Raw genomic sequence first — 21,631 nt, 5'->3', positions numbered from 1 at the left:
TGACAAAATATTTTGCCTTCAGTGATACATGCATCATGTTCTCATTACACTTTGCAGCTCCCAGGGAAAAAAATGCTTCAAAAATTCAAACATGGCAGAAGAGAGTCTGATTCCACCCAGACTATGTTGCAGCACGCTCCTGGCAAACACGTTACCATCTCTTCCCTGGTAATAAGCTTGGGCACCCCTTTCAGTCAGCCTTACTTTGTTTCAAATATTACAAAGAGTAGGTAGGTGCAATACTTTATTCTTGAAAACAGAGATTTTTGCTTCAGGACACACAGCCGTTTACACAGCTTGGTGCTTCCAGTCCACTTAAATTTTGGAAGTGACTGAAGGTGTGAGATGCAAACTATCTATGCAGGCACCCTAGGGAATCATACCTGAACCGCAAAAAAACAGCGATTACTGTGTAGTGGTGAAGGCTCACAGCTAAGATGGTACAGCAAAATTTCTGTATCTAGGGACACACAAGTCTCTTTTGCTTCTTTTAGAGGTAAAGGTCAATAAAACAAGTTTCTGCAAGAATATCAAAATAAGTGACACCAAGTTTCTTATGATTTTTTGAGTCTTCTGTCAGCTAGCAAACTTGATTGACCCTGGTCATTAGATTCAACAGTCAGCAGCGAAGACTGACAGTAATAGTGGTGGACATATGGCGAGATCATGGAATTTCTCATTTGCTTTTTAGATCAAGCCAAAAACATTAAAAAAAAAACTTATATGAAAGCTCTAATTGCAACCCCTTTCAAATTTCTCATCCCAAATTTGCAACGTCTCATCTTTATCTGAGAACATAAGTCTCTGTAGGTCACATATTGCAGTGTCAGAGATTAGGATGCTATTTCAGTTCCATTCCAACTGCTTCAAAAGCACGTGTAAAGCTTACCATTTCCCCACAGCGCATCCCTGAAGAAGACAAGTTGCGAGACAACGCTGAGGGCTTCTGTGACTTCCATACTGAGAGCACACGATGCAGCAACTGACACAGCAACAACTTTTGGAATCATGTGAACCACATTTTGCAATGTGGAGTCAGTCACAAATAACAAAATCTCTCTTTGATTTATAGGAACACTGTGTTTTGTCTATGATTTAAAAAAGAAAAAGAAAATACAAAATTGGAATGCAGTTGCTAATTTTTACTAGAAGAAAAGACTAAAATAACATCCTCCTAATTAAATAACTAATAAAACTGACAGAAATTATTACATTTGGGGCTTGTACAGGATAATGAATCAAAGCTTTATTGGAATTTTTCATTATTCCTTACTGCAGATTCAAACATTTCTACCTTAAATTAACTTTACGAGGTCGACCCTCTGGAATCTTGACTTCATCTCTATCAGCCATCACACTTTATCATAACTCACTTGGACTGTACAAGGGATTTGAAAACATATTTTATTAAAAACCCCCAAACCTATATATACTACATATTATATATTTATATCATACATATTTTATATATGTATATATATAAAGCTAATTGGATGTTTTTATGAACACAGACTTACATGATTTTTGCCTTAAAAAAAAGGGCTAAATATAAATATACTACTAATATTATGGCTATGTGAGCAGATTTTCCATGTACTGTTATCTGATTCCCAAGAGCACCAGTCTCTGGTTAATAGCTACTGTCCAGTCCTTGACCAATAGCTACTGCAAGTTACAAAGCTGGAGGTTTTTCTTTCAGCTGAACATTTGAAAGATGCATAGAAATAAGGAAGTAGGTAATTTGTAAGTAGGAGACAGATGAATCCACAATGACAATGTAAGTTTTCTGCCCAAGTATAAAAATATTATGGTGTGACTAAATAAAGATATCTCACAACTACTGAAGTCACAACCAAAATACCTGCATTTCATCTCAGCCTTTGTATCTGAAAATAATTATCACAAAATCAGTAGTGTTATTTAAATTTTTCACACTGGGATGATGAACAAGATGGACTAGGCAGACATTACATACACATCACTGCTGATCCCAGGGTATCTAACAAAATCAGATGAGTTACCATGTGATGATTCATGCGTTTCTTCTTCTTTTTTTTTTTTAATACAGCTTTTATAATATATCTGTGTATGTGAATTTTCCCATGCTTTAAAAAAATGGGTTTAATAACAAAGCATATTACACATTTACCAGTTCAAGCATAAATTGTATATTTTAAGATTGTAATATTTTAGAAAATTTAACTAAGATTAAATTACTTTTTTAATTTAAAAAGATTTTGTTATTATTTTTAATTAGCCTGCCGCTTGAAAAATCATACTTCAAACATTTAAATGAAAATGAAATACTACAATGACTGGAGATACACGTATCACATAAGTAATTTATTCTCAAAGTTGCATGTCTCCAGCATAAGGTAACGCAATGACAACCCCAACGTTTTGTCTTCAGTTGAATTCAGACCTTGAAACCGTTAACCACACTAACATTAGCTTTTTTGTTCATGCTAGCAGTAATTAGGGGAAATGCAGTAATTATAAATAATGACTGGGAAAATTCACAACTCGGATATTACAATTATGTCTTAATACAATATATGCTGCCTATTGCACTGACATTGTTTCTTTGCCTAGGAACTACATACACTCGAGTACCTCCTCTGTGTAGATAGCATTAGGTCAGCTTCAAAGATAGAATTTTTACAGCTGTCCCATGAGAATTACTAACACATTAAAAACTGGCTTTCAGAAGAATCGTCCAAAAAGTAAATAATAACAACAGCAAAAATCACAAGTTAGTATAAAATCATCATCTTGCTATGTGTGACAATTTGTTCTGAACAGAGAGGACACAACAGACAAATAGCAGCAGGATTGAGTTATAAGGAAGGACAGCTCCTTAACCACAGATGGAATATATTTCCTCATACTCCTTCTGTACCACAGTACAGATTCTGAGTAATAATAAAAGCATATTTCCATTCCTCCTTCACACAAATGAAGTATCTCAGAATGCTGGAGCTATGTAGAATAAATGTTAGTTTTTAAAGTACATTTGAATTAGCTCACATAGCAGCCTATCTAATAATAATAAATCTGCAAACTAAACTAAGCTATAGACCCTTCCTCACTTATTATGGGAAGGCTATGTCCTCTTGGCAAAGGCAACTGCAGTAAACAAGCTGCTGTTCATGACCTTCTTCTGGGAGGACTAGGCAAGCAATATGCTAACAGCAGGTAAATACCTTTACATTCCTAAAGCAGTTATCCAGAAGTGCTATCCAGCAGTTATCCAGAAGTTATTCATAAGAAGAATATCTTCTATTACTTTTCCAACATTACTTTCAAAAAATTTATGAGCACTCATGTTGTGCACTTATGAAAATTTAATGCTTACAGTTCAGTATGTGAATAGCCATTACAAAAACAGCTAATAAACCTCCTAGAAGCAAGAAGAAATCATAAACCTTTTCTTCTGCTAGACAAGCTTCCATTCTTCAAAATCACATCTGTTCCTGCATGCTTCATCTTTTCCCTAATTTAGTGATGAAGTGCAAGAATACTGATGACCCACAGCATCTCAGATACAGACACTTCTGAATACAAAAATGTTTGGCTAGAATACCACTAGTCTGTAATTTTATTTTTTAAAAGAACAGGTTTCTCGGAAATAGAATATGTGTCCATCTTTCTACTAGCACTCTACAGACCCCATCAAGCTAGCCCTTAGCTCATGTTTGCAAATGTTCTCTTAAATTCTCACTTACAATGGAGAAAACACAAGAGATATGCCTCAACTTGGGAGTTAAAAGTACTCCCTGCCTAAAAATCAAATCATAACTCATTGGCTTTTGAAGCAAAAGGGCAAGACCTAAATTAAATTTATGCCTCACACTGGTGGGAAGCATCTCCAGCTATTTTACTGGCTGTTCTGGAATTTCTTTGTCTTTGGTTCATATGCTTTGATTCACACTTTATTTCTTGTGGAGCTGATGGACAATTGCAAATTATTCTCAACCAGAATCCAGTGCTGGCTGTACTGAGGATCCAGTCGCCAGGAAAAAATAAATAAATCAGCAACAAAACATTCCTTTAACTACTGAGAAACTTAGCAACATTTTGAAAGAAAATTGTAGCATCATTCAGAAACAAATAAATAAATCATAAGTTTTCCAGTGTAGTATGGATGGCAGATGTATTTACCTAAGAGTTCCTCCTTCCTACTAACTGGACCATAAAAGCCAAATTTGCCTGAGGGGTTTCTATTGAAGTCAACAAAAACAGTCCACACACTTGCAAGCAAAGAGCAAAACTGTATTTTTATATAACCGTCATCTGTTAAATTCTATCCCCAGTCACTCAATTGACTGGGAACTTTTAGCTATATATCTAAGGGTAGCATTTAGCTATACACCAAGTCTCAACTAACATCCTGCAAGCTCCCTTACCGGGGTGCAATATTATCTCTGGCAATTTATTCAGAAATAATTCACTTTTTAGACTGGATGATACTGAAACTGGAGATGTAGTTCATTTTACCCATTCACGCACATTTTAGACCTGCTGATAATTCTGCGCACACAACTCTTGGAGATAATCCAGGAAGGGTTTATTGGGTTTTCCCCTAAACAAGATAAATGCTGGCTTCTTCACATAAACATGTTGATTTTATGTTGAATTCATTGTGAAGTGAAAATATTACCTGCAGCCTTAGATACAGCACTTGTGCCCAAAAGCTACATCGTACATTACAACCATCGATCTGAAAAGGGTACAAAAACAGGGAATGAGACAAACATGATACCAGAAATCCACTGGTACAAAGTATTTGTTATCTGACTTGTAAAGCAGAGTACCTGAAGAATTTCCTTTAGACCACGAACAGCTGGTGGCTGGTACAAATTAGAAATCTGTTCTTCCTCATCCACTTCCACATGTATTTCACCAGACCGAACAGTAAGAATATAACAGAAGCTGGGAGGAGGAAGATTAGTTGTCATCTATAAAAAAAGTAAGAAAAAAGAAATGTGACTTTAAAAAAGGCACTTCAATTTGGCCAGTCGGGTTTTACAACAATAACCGAATGAACCACACAATTTACATTTTAAGAGGGCTGGGGAAACAAAATTATATGGTTAATAGCAACGACTCTCTGAAGTAGAAGCCGAGTTAATAAACAGACATTCACAAGTTGTAAGTGAAATCAGCTTGTGTGTATCATTCTTTCCATAATCGACATTGATCCTCATAACAAAAACATCTCATGATTTGGCACACTTGGCAAACACAGCGACTATTTCAAGGTGCTTGTTGGTATTTTTGCATAATTTTTTTTTTTAATTATCTGGTAGGAGTGCCCTGATAATATTTTTTTTTTTTACATCTGTAACTTTTCTGAGATTTGGGGACTTTTGCATGTGGGTGGGTTTTTGTGATAGTAAACAGCTGGCGAACTTTTAAAGCTGCCAAATTAAATCCAGGACAGCACAAGGAGATAATGAAGAACAGGAACGCAACAGCTACAAGAACTGCTCTCTTTGTGTTATGCCAGATATTTCTTTCCCCTTAAAAAGTACCATGATGTAACAACTTTATCAATCATCACTTAAAGAGGTCCCAAGCCAGAAAGGCAATGCTAGAAAATAATTTTCATTGCAGATATGGTAAAATATTCTTCTAGTGATGTTTATTGTTAATAAAGCATTTAATTTAATAAAAGAAATATGAATCTATTAAAGACAGCTGCCCACCCATTAAAAAAAAATCTGCATAAGCACAAAAACAAAAAAAAGCAAAAGAAGGTGATACCCAAATTCTGTTTGCCTCTGACAGCACTAAAGAAGATATCTAAACATACATATGGTTCAAAAGCAATCAGTTCCACAGATTTCTTCCCAACAACATTATCAGTATGCTGGCAGAATTATTTATATACCTATGTATAAAGCTGCTTCCATAAAGCTGCGCATAAAACTATATTGTTTGTGTCAAGAAAAAATGTATCTCAACTGAAAAAAACTCCACTCAGTTGAAAATCTGCAGGTGTAGAATGCAAGCCGTGATCATCTGTGGAATGAGTTAGTATTTCAAACCCATGACAGAAATGTAAATTCCATGATTATGGAAAATTTTCTACATTTTTAGATTGCTAATAAAATAGAGAAAATGAATAACAAATGAGAGTCATAACAATGCTAAACAATATTTAAGAGCTTTGCTCCATCCGTGGATATTGCCATTCTGTTGTCCAAGGTATTTTAATGCAAAAAACAATCCATTCCTCTGAGACTTCCAAAATGTCTAGATGAAAGGGAGAGTTAAGGAAAGAACAGATTTCAGTCTTGGTTTTATATATAAGCAAATTCTGAACCTTTTATTCTTCTACATAAACCCCTGCACAATGCAAAGAACACTCTACATTTCAGAGAAAAGATTCTCAGACTTTAGAAATAACTAGTAATATCCACCTTTAATGTCCCCTGCTTTTGAAACATGTTTATGTCCAGGTTTTTCTTCTTTTCTAGAACTTGCATCCTGATCGTCTCCCCTAGGCTCTAACACAAATTTTTAACACCACAAAATTCTCCCTCAAAGAACAGCCTATACAAGAACTGCAAGGCAGCAAAAGCACTTGCCTACGTGCAAGTGATGTTGTATTAACAAAATAACAGTTGGTATGACAGAACTCCTTTTCAAATACAAAAGTTAATTAAAGGAAAATCAAAGACGCAATTTTAGGTTTACAAATATACAGTAACATACTTTAAATTTATCTTAAAACCTCCTCACCCTCTAATATTACAGCAACAATCATTACTTTTTAGTAGATTATTTTTGTGTTCATCCTTTGACTGTCTTCACATGAGACAGTCAAAGTCGTCCTAACTAGTAAGAGACCTGATTCCAGCTGTCAGTCTGTTTTCACAGAATTTAATCTTCAGAAAAGTGCTTTCAAATCTAAGGCTGAAAACTGCTTCAAAAGAATAAGTGAATATCCTTGTATATAGATTTCTCAGCTGGCTCCATGCTACCTAGTATGTCTTTCCTCCTGCAAGGAGAGGAAAGGAATAATTTGTCTGGACATCCTACCATTCCAGCTCTAGAGGACTAATAAGGGGCTAACTCCATCATTTTGAAAGATGCTGCTGATTCAGGGGGCTTCAGGTTAGCCTAGGAGGTTGTTAGAACCAGCAAAACAAAACTCAGTAGCTAAAGAGAGGGAGAGGATCTGATTTCCAAAGTAAACGCAATTACACTACCAACAAAAATAGTAATTGTGAGTGAAAAAGTTCATTTCCATAATAACAAGACTTACCATTTCAGAGTCTTGACTTTGTCCAGGAACTTTCACAGGCACTACTGGAGGCCACAGGCTGTCTATCAGACTAAAAAGTCCTAATGCCCTTCAAAAAGACCAATAAAATCAGGTTTAAAATGTTTTCCAGTGTTATACATTACATTAAAAAGATTCATTCAGAAATATAATAAAAACCATTGCATGATTATGAAAACAATTTTAAATCATATTTGTTTTCTGGAAGCTGGTTTTGATTTAGTCTAATTAAATCTCCATCATTTCTGCTGCAGGGTAGAGGGGGAGGGAAGGGATGTATCACATTCAATGACAGGCAAGTCGTATTTAATCCTTTGCCATGAACAGACTGCTACATGTTAAAATTCAGGGAAACTGGTGTAAATGTAAATGCTAGCTTGGGAAGGACACAAATAGCCGTACAACTTCTTTTACAAAATAACTGTTTGCTATTTAAACTGAGAGATTTATAAAAAAAGGCTTCTAATATTTTCATTTCTTGCTTTTCTCTAACAGCTGAGTGTAACTGCTTTCAGGAAAGTCTGTAATTATCAGACACAGAGAAACAGGCAAGATTTTGCTATCTTAAGTACATGTGCAGAGGACTGTCTCATTCCTACACAGCTGCTCATTTAGTTACTATTTCTATGTATTGATTTTGCAAGTTTCCCACTTTTAATTTAGAAACAAACATAAAATTAACAGCCCAGCATATATTAAGGTAAATCACTGCAGGCTCTTTAGCTTTAGCAAGCAAAGCCGTAATTTGCAGCACTTCAGTGGCTGCCTTGTCAGTTGGTATGGCATCCTTGCTGGACAGGCAGGAACATCGGAGGGAGAGACCAAGAAAACAGCCGAGGGAGGGGAAATAGCTACAGATAATCAACTTGAAGAGGCATGCATTTTTCAGTTAGAGCTCCCAGTTATCTTGTCCTAATTCTCTGTTCTTTGCAGTTGAAGCACAGAGATCTGGATTTTAACCCCACACTGCCTCCAAGACCAAGTTGCCTGTTCCTCCAATTAAACAAGCTGCTATTTCTGAAACAACTCTAAAAAATTAAGTCCAAACCTTGCTAAAAAAAATGTTAGCTTCTAAACTCAACTGTTCAGAAGGAAATGGCGTACTCTGGTACAGGGCTGAAGCACGTTGCAATATGTTGCTTCTCTTCAAGTGGTCACGGAAACTGTCCTTCTAAAGTTCTGCTTTTAGCTGACTTCTGCTTAAGCTCACTTATTTCTGTATTTCCCTACTCCTCCTCCGGATCCTTAAGTGCTTAGACTTTGGGTATCTATAGGCAGTGAACTTGACGTGTTTGTTCATAAAGCTCCGGATATCATCTATGATTCAGCGTTAACAGTGGTGCCTTTGGACCGGCACTGTAAGAAGTTTTATGGATGTAAATGTCAGAGTGGATCTTCAGGAATAAAGCTTGTGGTTCACAAGTCAGGTAACAGGCTGGCAGATTAAAAAAATGATGTTGCTACCTGTAGTTGTGTCGTCCACACTAATGAACAGACCAGAAGCACCAATGTGCTGCTCTTTTACAGAAATTAACTTCCTGACTTATACGGCATCATTGCCGAGTCTGTAAAAGGAGAAGGCTGAGCTCAGAGGTTAGGGTTTTGGGTTTTTTTTTGTGCGTTTTGTTTTTAACAATGAGAACATTACAACATAGAAAGCAACACTTCTGGGGTATTAAAGAGACTTTACAGCAATTGACCACTTCTCGAATCCCTGATCGAGGTAGCTTTTCTGGCTCATGCAGAATGATACCCTCTCTACAGTCACAGGAGGGCGAATGCCCACAAGAACAAACTGGCCTTGCTAACTGGGACATGAAAAAGGAGGGTTACAAAAAGAGAGGATAGCCTGCTGTACAACTCAGGCAGTTACACAAGTGGCCTTCCTCACACCACACGCAGCACTGAGGGCAAGGGCAAAGCACAGATACGAATGTACCACAAACCGCGTGTATGTGTGTGTACAGAGACTGCATATTTATCAACTCGGAGCAACTAAGCTATGTTGTTGCAGTAAAGATATAATCACATCTCACACAGACCTTACATTAATCCTTCATCTGTATTTTATGTTTTCCCAAGGGACATGAAGTTGTCCCTTTAGCTCTCTTCCAGCTTGCTACTCCATACCAGAATATCTAATGAATACAGTACATTTTCTTCTATTACTTGTGTCCTTTTGGAGAAGGTCATCTACTGCTTGAACTAGGAGCACTTAATTATTAGTAAATGACAGTATTTGTTTACAAACAGGGCAGAGGAGCAGGACTGAGTGGAGAGTGTCTCCTGAATATCTCAGCCCCATCCTCTCCTTTGACACCAGGCAGGCAGAGGGCAGGGACGTTTGCCACCTGAAGGATTTGCAAGTTCCAAATCACATCCTGCCAGGAACCTTGTCTACCACAGGGGATGTTCTCTCCTGAAGCTGTCACTGTATCAGTCAGTGTCCCTGGTGAGGAGCTCCCCTCTTCCTCCCATTCATATGCCTCCGAGAAAGGGAACTCTCTTGTTACACTTAAGGACTTTGATTTAGCAGAAGGGGAATTGGGGAGTGGGGAGCGGGGAAATGACAGTGGAGAAATGGCAAGACATTGTGTCCTGCTCCACAGAAAATCACTATCCTGACAGAAAGAATAAAATTCATTCTCTTTATTGGCCAAGCAACACTCAAATCCCACTTCAATCTGACTTGAACAATGGGTGTATTTTATCCAACATGTGTATCCTTCTTCAGCTATAGAGTCAGGGCAAGAGATGAACAGCTGGCTCTGCGCTACAGTGAAGGGATATGATTAGCTCCCATGTGCACAAAGAGCCTCTCTGGCTATGGAAGACAAAATCAAAACTACAAAATTCTGCTCTGCAAGTGTTACTACTAGTCACTTAAAAAGTCATGAAAGGAAAGACTTCTAGAAAAGGAAAAGTAGAGTAAGAAGTGAGAAGAAACAGGCTCAAGGATTAAAAAAAAAAGAACATGTAAAGTATTTGAATAACATTTTTTTTTTTTACTTCAGAAACAAGGACTCTATTACAGTTTTCTATAACTTTTCCTTGAAATAAGAAAAAAAGACTGAATCCATACCGGGAGAAAGACAGAAATCATCTATCAGATTCTAAGTCAACCCTGTACTTTCCATGCCAGACTGAAATCTATGTTTGGTAAAAATCTTTTCATCCCATACTATATTTAGTTTATCACCAACACAGTACGATCACCAGTAACTCCAATGGAGTGTTACAGTACAGACTACCATAGAAGTATGGACTTGCCACAGGCAGTCCTCTATGTACAGGTACTCTTCTATAAACCCACATCTTCAAGCTTCGCTTATATATAATGATACTTTTATATTTGTGTGTATGCATATAATATGCAAAATAATTCTTTTTAGTGTCCTTCATTATTTTTGTTATCCAATGTGCTCAAAAGGCATCCCTTTCAACTTAAACTTTCCTTGCAGAAATTTGGTACATCTTTCCCCTGTACCCATAAATGCAAACTGTCTGCTGTGTACCCGGACAGCAGTCAAGAGAATTTTAAAGATTTAATACAGTAAGCCAGGCTAAACACATGGCTGAGAAAATGCAAAATATATGTGCAACACAGCCAGAAATTAATCTTGACCTATTCAACAAATCATCTTAAACTACTCCATAGAAAAATTACTGAAAGATAGCAAGTGATACTAATAAAACAGCATTTCCTTTTTCCTCCCCACAGTGCTTGCTGTAGATGATTACTGTGCTGCCCTGTCCAGAAGTAGCTGCTTTCATGTGCTCGTTTAACCACCTTCCTTAGTTTCCACAGCTCAGCAGGAGACAAAAGCCACCTTCTGCTTCTAACCTCCCTTGCCTGTTTTGCCCTTCACTGCAAAGTCAAATGGCATACAGCCATAGATGTACATGCTTGCTCTATGCTTTTTGATAAAAACATACAAATAAAAAGAAACGCTGTTTTAATTGCATTTAGACACCTAGTAAAGTGATAAATCAGCACATCTACTCTCATCCTGTGGAAATTTCCTTCATTTCATACTACAAGCTATACTACAAAAATAAAAAATCTTCAAATTTTCATTTTTTCAAAACTGTATTTCACTGACTCTAACTTGACAACTTGTTTCATAACTTGATAAGAAAATTTTATTTATTTCTCCCACAAGCATGAAGTTTCATCTACAGTTCTGGTCCAAGAAGTTTGTGTGTGACATGCCTGACTCAACTTTTAATGTTACAGCTTATAGTTTGGGAGATTTTTCAATGTTAATAATCATACCACAGGTTCAGCTGAAAATTACTCCATGGAGAAAATATCAGCAACATCAAAGAAAGCAGAAGAAAGCAGTTATGGCCATAACTAGGAAAAGAAGAAAAACTACTTAAGTTTTACAGTAGGGGACAGGAAGGAAGATGCTAGGATTCTCCTCCGATGTCTTCCACAGCTTTGCTCCAGGGACTCAGGACCTGGCACTTCTCTGTTTCCTCCTCTTCTACTCTCCCAATTTTAGTCTAAAATGAAACTGTTTTCTTTTGGCAGTATCAGAGTCAATTATTAAGAACTCAAAACAGAAAGCAATTCATAGCCGCCTGTGAAACGTTGCCTTGCTCCACACTAAAAAGAAATTTGGTAATGATCACCTAGACTGCATAAGCTTCAACTATCAGATGACAAGCAATCAAAATATAAAGCTGATACTGCAGGCTAGCTCTCCCTTTAATTGACCTAGTAAGATCTTGCAGTGCACAAGCTATGCAACACTGTATTTTCTCAGACTTGATTAGTAAAAGCAACAAAATCACATAGTAAAAATCTGAGCCTACTAAACCAGCATCTCAGCCAAAATACAAACAGGGAGGAAGGGTTGCTGGCCTTTTTTCCCCTAAGTTTTGCTTAGATATAAGAAATTATTTTGTTGCATAATTTATTTACGTACTTCAATAACTCAATTTTCTATAGTACATTAGAAATTACACATACTACATCAAAGCACTGAAATTATAATATAAAAGTACTTTTGATTTATATGGATATGCCTATGTTATTCGCCAGTGCTGGTTACTAAACAGATTAATGACAGAAGCGCTGACGGTAGAAGCAACAGCCCATGCTTGCTAGAGAGGAGAAAACTGTGGGGAAAAAGTTAACTTCTGATATCTAAGCAGCCATCAAAAATAATTAAAAAGTAATGCAAATATTCAAAACTTTGACACGATTACTGAAATTATGCTTTAAATGAAACCCAACTTTTAACCACAGCTATTACTGAAGTGTTTCAGGACCTCAAAACCTCAGAGATGTGGGTGGTTCTTTTACATGGCAGTCTTTATGGAGGAGGGAAAACCAAAGGAAGGAAGTTATGACTTCCTTGCTTTGCGGAGAGTTCTTACTACTACATTTCCTGTCAACGTCCAGCAGTTGAGACACTTTCTTGTACAGCAGTTAGAGGTGGTCACCTCTTCTGAATGTAAAGCGAAAAGAAGAAGAAGCGTACGGTGAAGAGTGGAGGAAAAGGGAGAGAGAGAGAGACCAGAAAAGTATGTGGCTTCAATAAAAAGTAAAAAAAGTAAGGAAACCCTCAGGCACAATAGTCACCAACACTACGGGGAGATTTCACATTTCAGTGTCTACCATTTGAAAGTTTTAAATGACCAACAACAAAAGCCAACCTCATTTGAAAATGCATACATTTCTCAGAGAAACATTACACTGGTTGATGAACTCAATATTCAGTCTACTTGCCTCAGAGGAAAACGCAACAGGTAGGACAACCTGCCACAAATTAAAGGTTGGGTCACGTGCCAAAGCTGGTAAGTAATTGATGTATCCTCAAAGTGGTTCACCCCATCCAGCTTAAGTGTGGATTTTAGCATTATCCATGCAACAGTTAAATCTTTTTTTGAAACTTGTTAAGCATTTTTTCAATTTAGGGACAAAATATATACTGACACCCTGCATTAATTACAGATTAAGTTAAAAACACTTCTTCCTCCCTCCTCCATTTCTAAATTCATGTCATCTTTCTGTTCTGCAGAATTGAAACTCTTCATACTTCTACCTTACAAGAAAGCATAAAGAGAAGCAGCAGGTAGGTCTCCCGTACTCAGCAGTAAATCAACTCAGTGCTTGGCAAATCAGGTGGAAAGACAAAATCCAAATTATTATTCTGTGTGGAACTCCAGTGAGGGCTAAAAAAGTAAAACTACTATTTTTGTCGAGAAAGACAAATCTCTAACTACAAAGTTTATCCCAGCTCATTGAAATTAATTTCTGGTAGGAAGCAGCAGACTATGACAATTTATAGGTTATTTACTCCTGAAACATTTCAGTGAGTGCTCAGTCCCTGCATCTAATTGCATCTATTTAGTTACTGGTTATACTGGACAGACCTGAAACATGCCTGGGATCTATCAAAATGGGGGTGGGTGGGTGGGTGTACATGTTAACTGTACTGCACACAGACCCTTAACGAAAATTCCTGCCTCTAGCAGTCCATGGTCAAAATCTCACTTCCTCTTTCTCAAGGGGCTGAATTTATAAGACTGACACATGAGGTAGTGGGAGGATGAGAGAGAGAACCTCAAAGGAGCCAACACCACCAGTGGCAGATCAATGAACATTTTTCAGTTTTCTCTTTTTAAACCACATCTCTCTTTTTTGCTGATACTAAGCAGGCAGTTCAGGGAACGGTTGTAGAAAAGGCTCAGAGACAAGTATGAATGAGGGGGTGAAGGGAAGAGGTATCAAGAAACAAATACTGAACCACATACCTGCTGTTAATTCAGCTGCTACAACACTGGTTCCTACCTTATCCAACAGCCTCATGAACAGACTAGAAGAACTGCTGGAAGTAAGACGCTGAACAAGCCATGGCAACTTTGCCATGGCTCAGACATGCCCATCTGTATTACAGGATGGCCAGAAACTGGACTGCAAAGGGGAACACCGCTTCCTCTGCTGGACTGCAAAGGGGAGGAGCTCTTGCAGGAATGGTTTTGGGGAGTACACTTTACGTAGGGTACGGGACCTGCTCTGAAAACCACCCAAATCAACGGAAGACCTTCAAATGACCTAGTGCGAGACCCTAGTACCTGATAAAGCTCACCGGTATTCAAAACCGATGCTCAACATTAAGTGTTCTTCTCAATGCAAGATTACTGTAATTCTAATTTTTTGCAGGGTTAATCTTAGTCAAGACAGACCATGGTTGTGTACTTTTCTTTTGGAACACAGTGTTTTCTTATTAGAAGAAGAAATGAGTTTAGTTTCTTTAGCACATCTTACAGTACAGGTTCATTCCACAGGTCAAGTCAGGTTTACAGCCAGGGTTTTGCCTGGATGTAAAATATCCTATATTGGGTTTTTAGTCCTAAAATTCAAAATGAAATAGCGATTTTGAAAATTGATTTACTGGAATGTTGTGAAATAGTACTTTAAATTAAACACTTGATGGTGAGGATGGATGATGGCCTGGAAAAATTTTGGAACAGTAACAGTGGTCCATTGATGCAAAAAACTTGAGAACCTCTTGTATCTGTTAAAGGAAAATCTCTTTTGTCTCACAGTGGGACTGAGGAAGCGCTCAGTGTAAGCGAGATTACAGTCCATGTGACTGTGGGACAACATGCACATATGGGATCTTATTAGCCATTCCTGGCTTTCTCCACATCATGTGCTTCAAAGGCACAAAAAAAAAGTAATGACTTTTCCCTCGTATTTCCTACATTTTATTCCCTTTTATCCATTTTAAAAGCCACTGTCAGACTCCAGGAAACAAACAGTTTAAAAGCCATCTCCTTCCAAAAAGGAATTGGCGTTCTCAAAAAAACCCAAACAAAAACAACTCCCAAAAAACAGCAGTCTTTCTTGCAGGGCAGACCACATAGTTCTTATTCACATGTGTTGCAAGCCAAGGTTGGGCACTCACAGGCATATCCCATCATATGCTTGGACATACCACTGGCTCTGGAAACCCATTTATCCAGTGGCAACGAGTTCTACAGTCTAATTATGCTCTGTGTGAATAAGTACTCCCTTATATTCATTTCAACTACGGCTTTGCTGTGGTTTCCATCACACCTAGAATGACACAAAACGTGTCCCAACACTTAAAAGTAATAACAAGTTATAAAGCAGAACTTAGGCTGAAACAATTAAGAAAAAAATAAATCCCTGAACAATTCCCCCACCCACCCATCTTGTACAATGAAATCACGTTTTAACCACTGCACTGTCCCTGAAGCTACACTAGCCTTTTTCTTTTAATGTTTCCTAGCAGGGTTACCACCAGCACAGCTCCAGCTGAGCCACCAGCATTTTCAGCAGTGTGTCTTCTAATCGCCCTCAGAATAGCCAGAAGTAAGTTACTGCTGCTTTGAAACAGAATTTACATTAGAAAAAGTCTGTCTCTTATTAGCTGGGCAGAGGACTGGAAACACCAGCAGCCAGTTGTAAAACTTCATTTGTATCCAGAATTCCAAAGCCATTATTTAATTTGTTTGGAAAAAATGTAACTTGAAAAAAAGGCCAATAAAATAATTAAATAAAAAGACGTGTTTGTTATTAAAGATCCATAAAAATGCAAGTAGGCTTGAAATCCAAAGGATCTGAAAATTAACACTGCGAGTACATAAAAAGAAAAGCACACTGAATAGGGTTGGCTGGAAAACAATAATTCCATTTTGCTAAACATTTCAAGGCTTTGAAAATTGTTTTTGTTCCAATATGAAACAAAAATGAGACTTTCTGAAAGTTTTCATGAAATGAGAATGTGAGAGAGAATATTCACTCCCTCTGGACCTGAAAAAATCTTCCCAACAAAATTGTCTCCAAAATAGATAATGTTTCCATGAAACATTCTGGTTTTGATGAAACAGCATTTTTCAACAGAAAAAAAAAAAAAGCGTCAGCAGAAATATCATAGCCATTCCAACAGCAAAGGCTTATCTAGATTGGATGCTTGTACAAATAAATTATGTTGAGAATTGAACCAATCTAGTTATGTTTACATAGGTCCCCATGTGAACACTGTACCACTTTCCTTAGAAAGATACTACATAAGATACTTGATCTAGTTAATACTTTTTTTCTTGATTAAAGGTATTTTATTTTATTCAAAGAATGTAAAAGGAATCACAAAATAAGCAAAATCTGAGTGGTACCATAAGTCAATTTGTTACTTATCTGGGGGGATTTCTTCTATAAACCTGTGGACATTCTTATTTGTTTGTGGACATTCTTACGATTTGCAAGATTTTAATTTTTTTTTTAAAGAAACTTAAACTGCACTTCCAAAACCATACAGACTTAATTAAGTTATCATATACTGACGGAAAGTCTATGCTTGAAACTTCAACCCATACTGGGCAGCACTGCAGAAAAACGCACTGTAGTAAGCAGTTCTGCAATTAAAGGGAGGCGAACAAATGTTTTTTAAGTCTTTGACTCTACTGAGGAGGAAGAAAACACTCATATTTATGAAATGCTGCATATGGTAATTCTTCTCTATTCCTTTCTCTGCTAACTCTGTATAGCTTGCTTATGCTCATTTTGGAGCATGGTCGGCCCAAGTACTATTGCATGCCCCAAAAATGGCAATGAGGACACTTAACTGAACAAAGCCTGATTCAGTTTTTCCAAAGACTATTGGTCACAGAAATAAATAAAAAGGCAGATCACCTCTGCCTGCCAGAGCATACAATACATTCTCCCATTAATTGATCTCACCTTCCTCTCGTAGTTCTTTGCAAAATTTTCATTCCAGCTAAGCAGCAGAATTTTCCTTCCCATCTCCTGCAATACTGCTCAACGTCATCCGCAGAACTCAGGGACTGCAACTGCACTTCACTGAACATTCCATAGGCGTCCTGGACAAGGAGGCATAACCTGCAAAACATTCCTCTGTTACTCACTGGCTTCTGTTCGTAAAGAAACCAGTTAGCAAATTTCTGGAGATTATATTACAAGCTTCAGTACAGGGTTTATTCTCTACAGTATCTGTAGAATTACTACCAAACAATGTATCAATAAACAAAACCAGCCATCATTAAAGGTTTTCTCATGTATCATTTTCAGGAGGTAACAGGGCCACGAAATAGAGAAGCATGAGTGAAAAAAAGCATAAAGAGCTTGCACTGGGGATTAGCTACATTAACTGCTATGCCCTATGTGGTTTGTCTACTTAAAAAGAAAGAAGGTTGAGTTTGTGCCTTGCTTGAGGTGAATTCTGCAATGCAGACAGGGCAATGGTGCAAAGCTAGGTGTGTGTGTGTATAACTATAAAAATTCTATTTAGAAGTAAACAAAGCAACATATTTCACAAGTAATAATCACCAACACTGAAACTGGCAAAGCAAGCATTACATTTTCTATAACTTTTGAGTCCTGAGGATGCATAAAAAGGTTTAAATGTAAATTTTTCTTTAAAAAAACCCAGAACAAAACAATATGAAACTGCTGATTAGTATATTCAATACTGGGTACGAAGAAGGCCAGAGGAACTATTTTAAGAAGGTAATAAAAGAACCTGCTAAACAAACAATTTGATTAAAGTAATCTATGGAAGTAGGGCTGTAGGGCTGGGAAGTATTGCTTAACCAATCTGCTGGCATTTCAAGAAGACACTACTGTCATAGCAGGTAAGGCAAAATCAGTGGATGTCATACATTTATGTCAAATTTTGACACAGTCAAAAATGCATTTCACAAGATTCTGCACCTGAGATGAGCAGCCACGATAGCATGAGTCATGCAGTGCTCGAAGGAGGAGGCTGCTGTCTACAACATTGGTTTAACTGCCCCAGAAAGAGACAGTTAAGCATGGAAACTTTTCAAAGGGAGACAAAAAGTACCTGTGAGGGTAGTACACAAATCTTTATTTCTAAATAAAACTCAGGGTTGCACTAGGTAGTGGAATTCAGTTTATTTCAAAGGTATGTGCCAAAACTACCTTCTCGAGAGCAGCACCATTGCTCACAGCAAGCTGATTCCAAACTGCTCTTGGAGCAGATCATATATTATGCATCCTGAAAGCATTCAACAGTAGCCATTATATCTTTATAAAACCCATTTTAAATGAAATGAGCTCCTATATTTCTCTGGAAGAAATCCATGTATTTTCTTCACAGGGAAACTTAAGCACATGGAATACCATTAATCACAATTTCCTTGTTCACTAGGAACTGTGTAACTTTGGTTTACACCCTTAAGAGGGCTGTATTCAACATATGATATAACCTCAAAGCCTTCCAGACATCAGCAGCTGTGCGAGCACCAGCTGAGAGTCCTCATTTTTCAGATTCTCGTGATGTTTTTGAGGAGCAGGGGGTGGTAGTATTGAATACAAATGGAGGCTCCCACATTTTCCCCGTATCTCTAGCTACAAGGGTCCCACACAAACAGAGTCTTCACCAGGCAAAGAAAGCTTAGGCATTTTCCTCCATAATGCTCCACAATTCCTCCACAGCCTGTCAAGGTTAAGCAGTCCATTAGAGCCACAAAAGGCTGCTTCTACCCTCAGAAATGACAAACAGGAGGAAACCAAACGTTGTGATTTGTAGTTTGGAAGGGTACATACCCTCACCTCTGGGGTAAGTGGTGTTCCCAGCCTAGGAAGCGGATGACTGTCCTAACAATACAAACCTGGGTCTTCAACAACTCTATTACTCTTCATTCTGCGTGTAAAATAATCCACGAGGTGCCTTCTGGATTCATACCACAATATCACCTCCAACTCAACAAAGACTGATGAACATGACAGCCCAGCAGCAGAAAAGCCACAGCTGCCTGCCACTTTCCATGTTAGGACCTTGCAATTGGTTAAGGACTCTCACAAGTTTTAACTGATTTGACTGAAACTTCTCATGCTATTGTTTTGTTTGGAAAACCAGAGCTAATATGCTCTGCACATTCCTGAAAATCAGATTGAGGGGAACAGGAAAAACAAAGCAAACAGTTTTGCCTATGTTAACAAAACATTCATTGACTGTTAATTGTGAAAAATTAGGCCTCTGTATCTTGGAGCAAGCAAGGGCCAACCAAGTTAGTGTCTCAGATCTGATCAGCTCAGCAGTCTCTTAACTGATCACTGGAATTTCTCATATCTTCAGTGAGATACAACTGAATGCAAGTAACTCTCAGACTAGCTGGCACCAGGCTCATAGTAAGTCCTCTGGGACATGTTAATTGCCCAAATAAAAGTAGCTTGGTTGGTGCAGAAGACATCAGTCACTAAAAGTGCATTTTCCCAGTCCTTTTAAGCCAAGCAAAGAGGCAGCTGCTGTCAGACATTGGACATTCAGCTCCCCACATCCCTGAGCCACCTATTTCCATCCCTTTGTGGTGGCAGCATAAATGGCAAAGATAGGAAACTGATCTGACCAAAAAAATACTGTAGCCAAATCATCATCATCATCATATCAGCTCTTTGAAACTTAACTCAGTAAAAGTAAAGTCCTATTTGCATGGAGTACTACTTCTAGACAAGGATATATTTTCCAGGCGGGATTTGGAGGCTGAAGCTCCCACTCCAGCTGCCTAGTGTATGAAGCACAACATCCCAGATCACATGATGGCAGAATGGTCATCCTACGACCAAGTTCGATATACAAAAGTAGAGGAAAAACTGTGTAACTTGAGGCTGATACTACTAATGTTCCCATTCACACTAGTAACATGCTCACGATTATTGGCATCATGAAGACGCACAGAGTATCAGAACCGATTGCATCAGACTCCAAGTACTTCTGATCTCTTGGGACTGTACAAGTGAGCAGACATCCACTATACTACACTTGTTCCTAGTTCCTAAAAGGTAGTCGAGATTTCTCTGCAGTATGCATTTAAAATGAAAGACAGACTTTCAGAGATAACCTTCAGATGCTCAATTTCAAACTAAAAGATGAGGATTATCCCAAACTAAAGCTATGAAGAGAACTTCACAAACACATTCCCTGTTTCAGCACGCTTTTAAAACAGTATGAATGAATGATGACAAAAGCTTGAAATATTCTCAACATCATTTGATCTGCTTTGCACTAATTCAGTAGGTATTGCTATAGGTATTTAATGATGAGTGACAACTGATTTTCCTACTTAATGACTATCATGAAATCAGCTGAACAATGCATTTTGAGAAATACTCTCACGTTCTTTGAAAATGGTTCTGTTCTGTCATATTTTGCACACACTGTTAGCATCACTAATGGTAGTTCAGCTGCTTTCAGAGGCTCTTGATTCATGGCCTTAACTTCTTCACCAGCGCCAGTTTTTTCCTTGATTTCACTTTATTCCCAGAAAAGTGCTTTTGTATTATTTTCCCATGTTACAGGGTTGCTCTCACATTGCAGCAAATGTCCTTGCAATTTAAGTTTTAGCAGCAAGTCTAACTGTGATTAAAGCAACAGTTTGTCCCACGATTTTTCCCCACTTTGAAGCTCACTACCACGATGAAAACCCACATCTAAATTATGATACAAACTGCAAATCCAAAATGAGTATCTGCCCCCAGGAATTCAGCATTTATGGTTCGTGCACATCTGTCACAAATACTTTTTCTTCCATAAAATGGGACATTTGTATTGAATCAGTTAATCAGCTTAAATATACCTTTACCAATGCCTTGTCAATAATGAACTGTTAAAAAGGAGGGCAACATCTCCATTGTTATCAGCAGTGCTCAGGTAAGGAGGAAATAAGGGCCATCTTTATTTTTGGGACAAAAATGAGACCTGAATTTAAAATGCGGTTTTGGAAACTGAAATTTCTCATGCAAAGAAGCAGAGACTTCACTTCAGGAGTGAGGGGTGGCAGGGAATGTGGGAGATGCAGACTAAGGGAAAGGTGAAGTATGACTCATTGGTAATAACAAAGGGGGAGAAGATAGGGAATGATAAGAAGTGAGGCACAGATTAGTCTGTTTTTTTTTCTTCTTCCCTCCCTTTTTTTTTTTAAGTAATGACAGAGTAAGTCTCATCCAAAAGCTTGGGAAAATTTTGTTAATTTGCTAATAGCCAGGAGCAACGATGGGGGCTGGGGGAAGATGAGACTGATTACTTTGCATTATTTCTATGACTCTGCTGATCTTTAGGACAAAATGTCTCCTAGTAGAAATCTGGAGAGGATTACAGGATTAGTCTGCCATGCCCTTCTCCTAGTCAGTCACTCCTTATGGGTAAAGTGCAAAGCCTTCTTTTCCTATTACTTTTTTATGCAAGACAAATAATACTTCTCCATACTGCTGCCTTGTACTGGGCAGCTGGCTTTCTGGAGAGGTAAAGCAACAAAAACATTCTTCAGCTTCAGTCACCTCCAGCCTCCTCAGCGGCTAGTGGGAAAGAATAAGAA

General features: G+C 37.9%; 1 protein-coding gene and 1 long non-coding RNA gene across 7 annotated transcripts in view; one reads left to right on the top strand and one right to left on the bottom strand.

Annotated features, from left to right (window-relative positions):
- The window catches only part of LOC121084259, a 29,499-nt gene extending 12,490 nt beyond the window's left edge, over window positions 1-17,009 (top strand). For 2 of the 3 annotated variants that reach the window (XR_005826669.1, XR_005826667.1), the window contains exon 5: window positions 903-985. This is a non-coding gene — a long non-coding RNA (uncharacterized LOC121084259). Of the gene's footprint in view, window positions 1-902; window positions 986-13,323; window positions 13,378-14,202 lie in introns of those variants that run through there. The other variant, XR_005826668.1, reaches the window with a different exon arrangement.
- SPIDR (scaffold protein involved in DNA repair) overlaps window positions 1-21,631 on the bottom strand; it is a 209,100-nt gene that overhangs the window by 13,049 nt on the left and 174,420 nt on the right. For 3 of the 4 annotated variants that reach the window (XM_040585563.1, XM_040585565.1, XM_040585566.1), the window contains exons 11-15: window positions 17,016-17,174; window positions 7,274-7,361; window positions 4,815-4,958; window positions 4,661-4,720; window positions 890-1,088 (exon numbers count right to left, since the gene is read on the bottom strand). In XM_040585563.1, coding sequence (XP_040441497.1) covers window positions 890-1,088; window positions 4,661-4,720; window positions 4,815-4,958; window positions 7,274-7,361; window positions 17,016-17,174 — 650 coding nt within the window. The remainder of the gene's footprint in view (window positions 1-889; window positions 1,089-4,660; window positions 4,721-4,814; window positions 4,959-7,273; window positions 7,362-17,015; window positions 17,175-21,631) is intronic. The other variant, XM_040585564.1, reaches the window with a different exon arrangement.

This window comes from Falco naumanni, chromosome 3 (genome assembly GCF_017639655.2).
Source record: "Falco naumanni isolate bFalNau1 chromosome 3, bFalNau1.pat, whole genome shotgun sequence".
Lineage (NCBI taxonomy): Eukaryota > Metazoa > Chordata > Aves > Falconiformes > Falconidae > Falco > Falco naumanni.
This window is presented reverse-complemented; position numbering and strand designations above follow the sequence as displayed.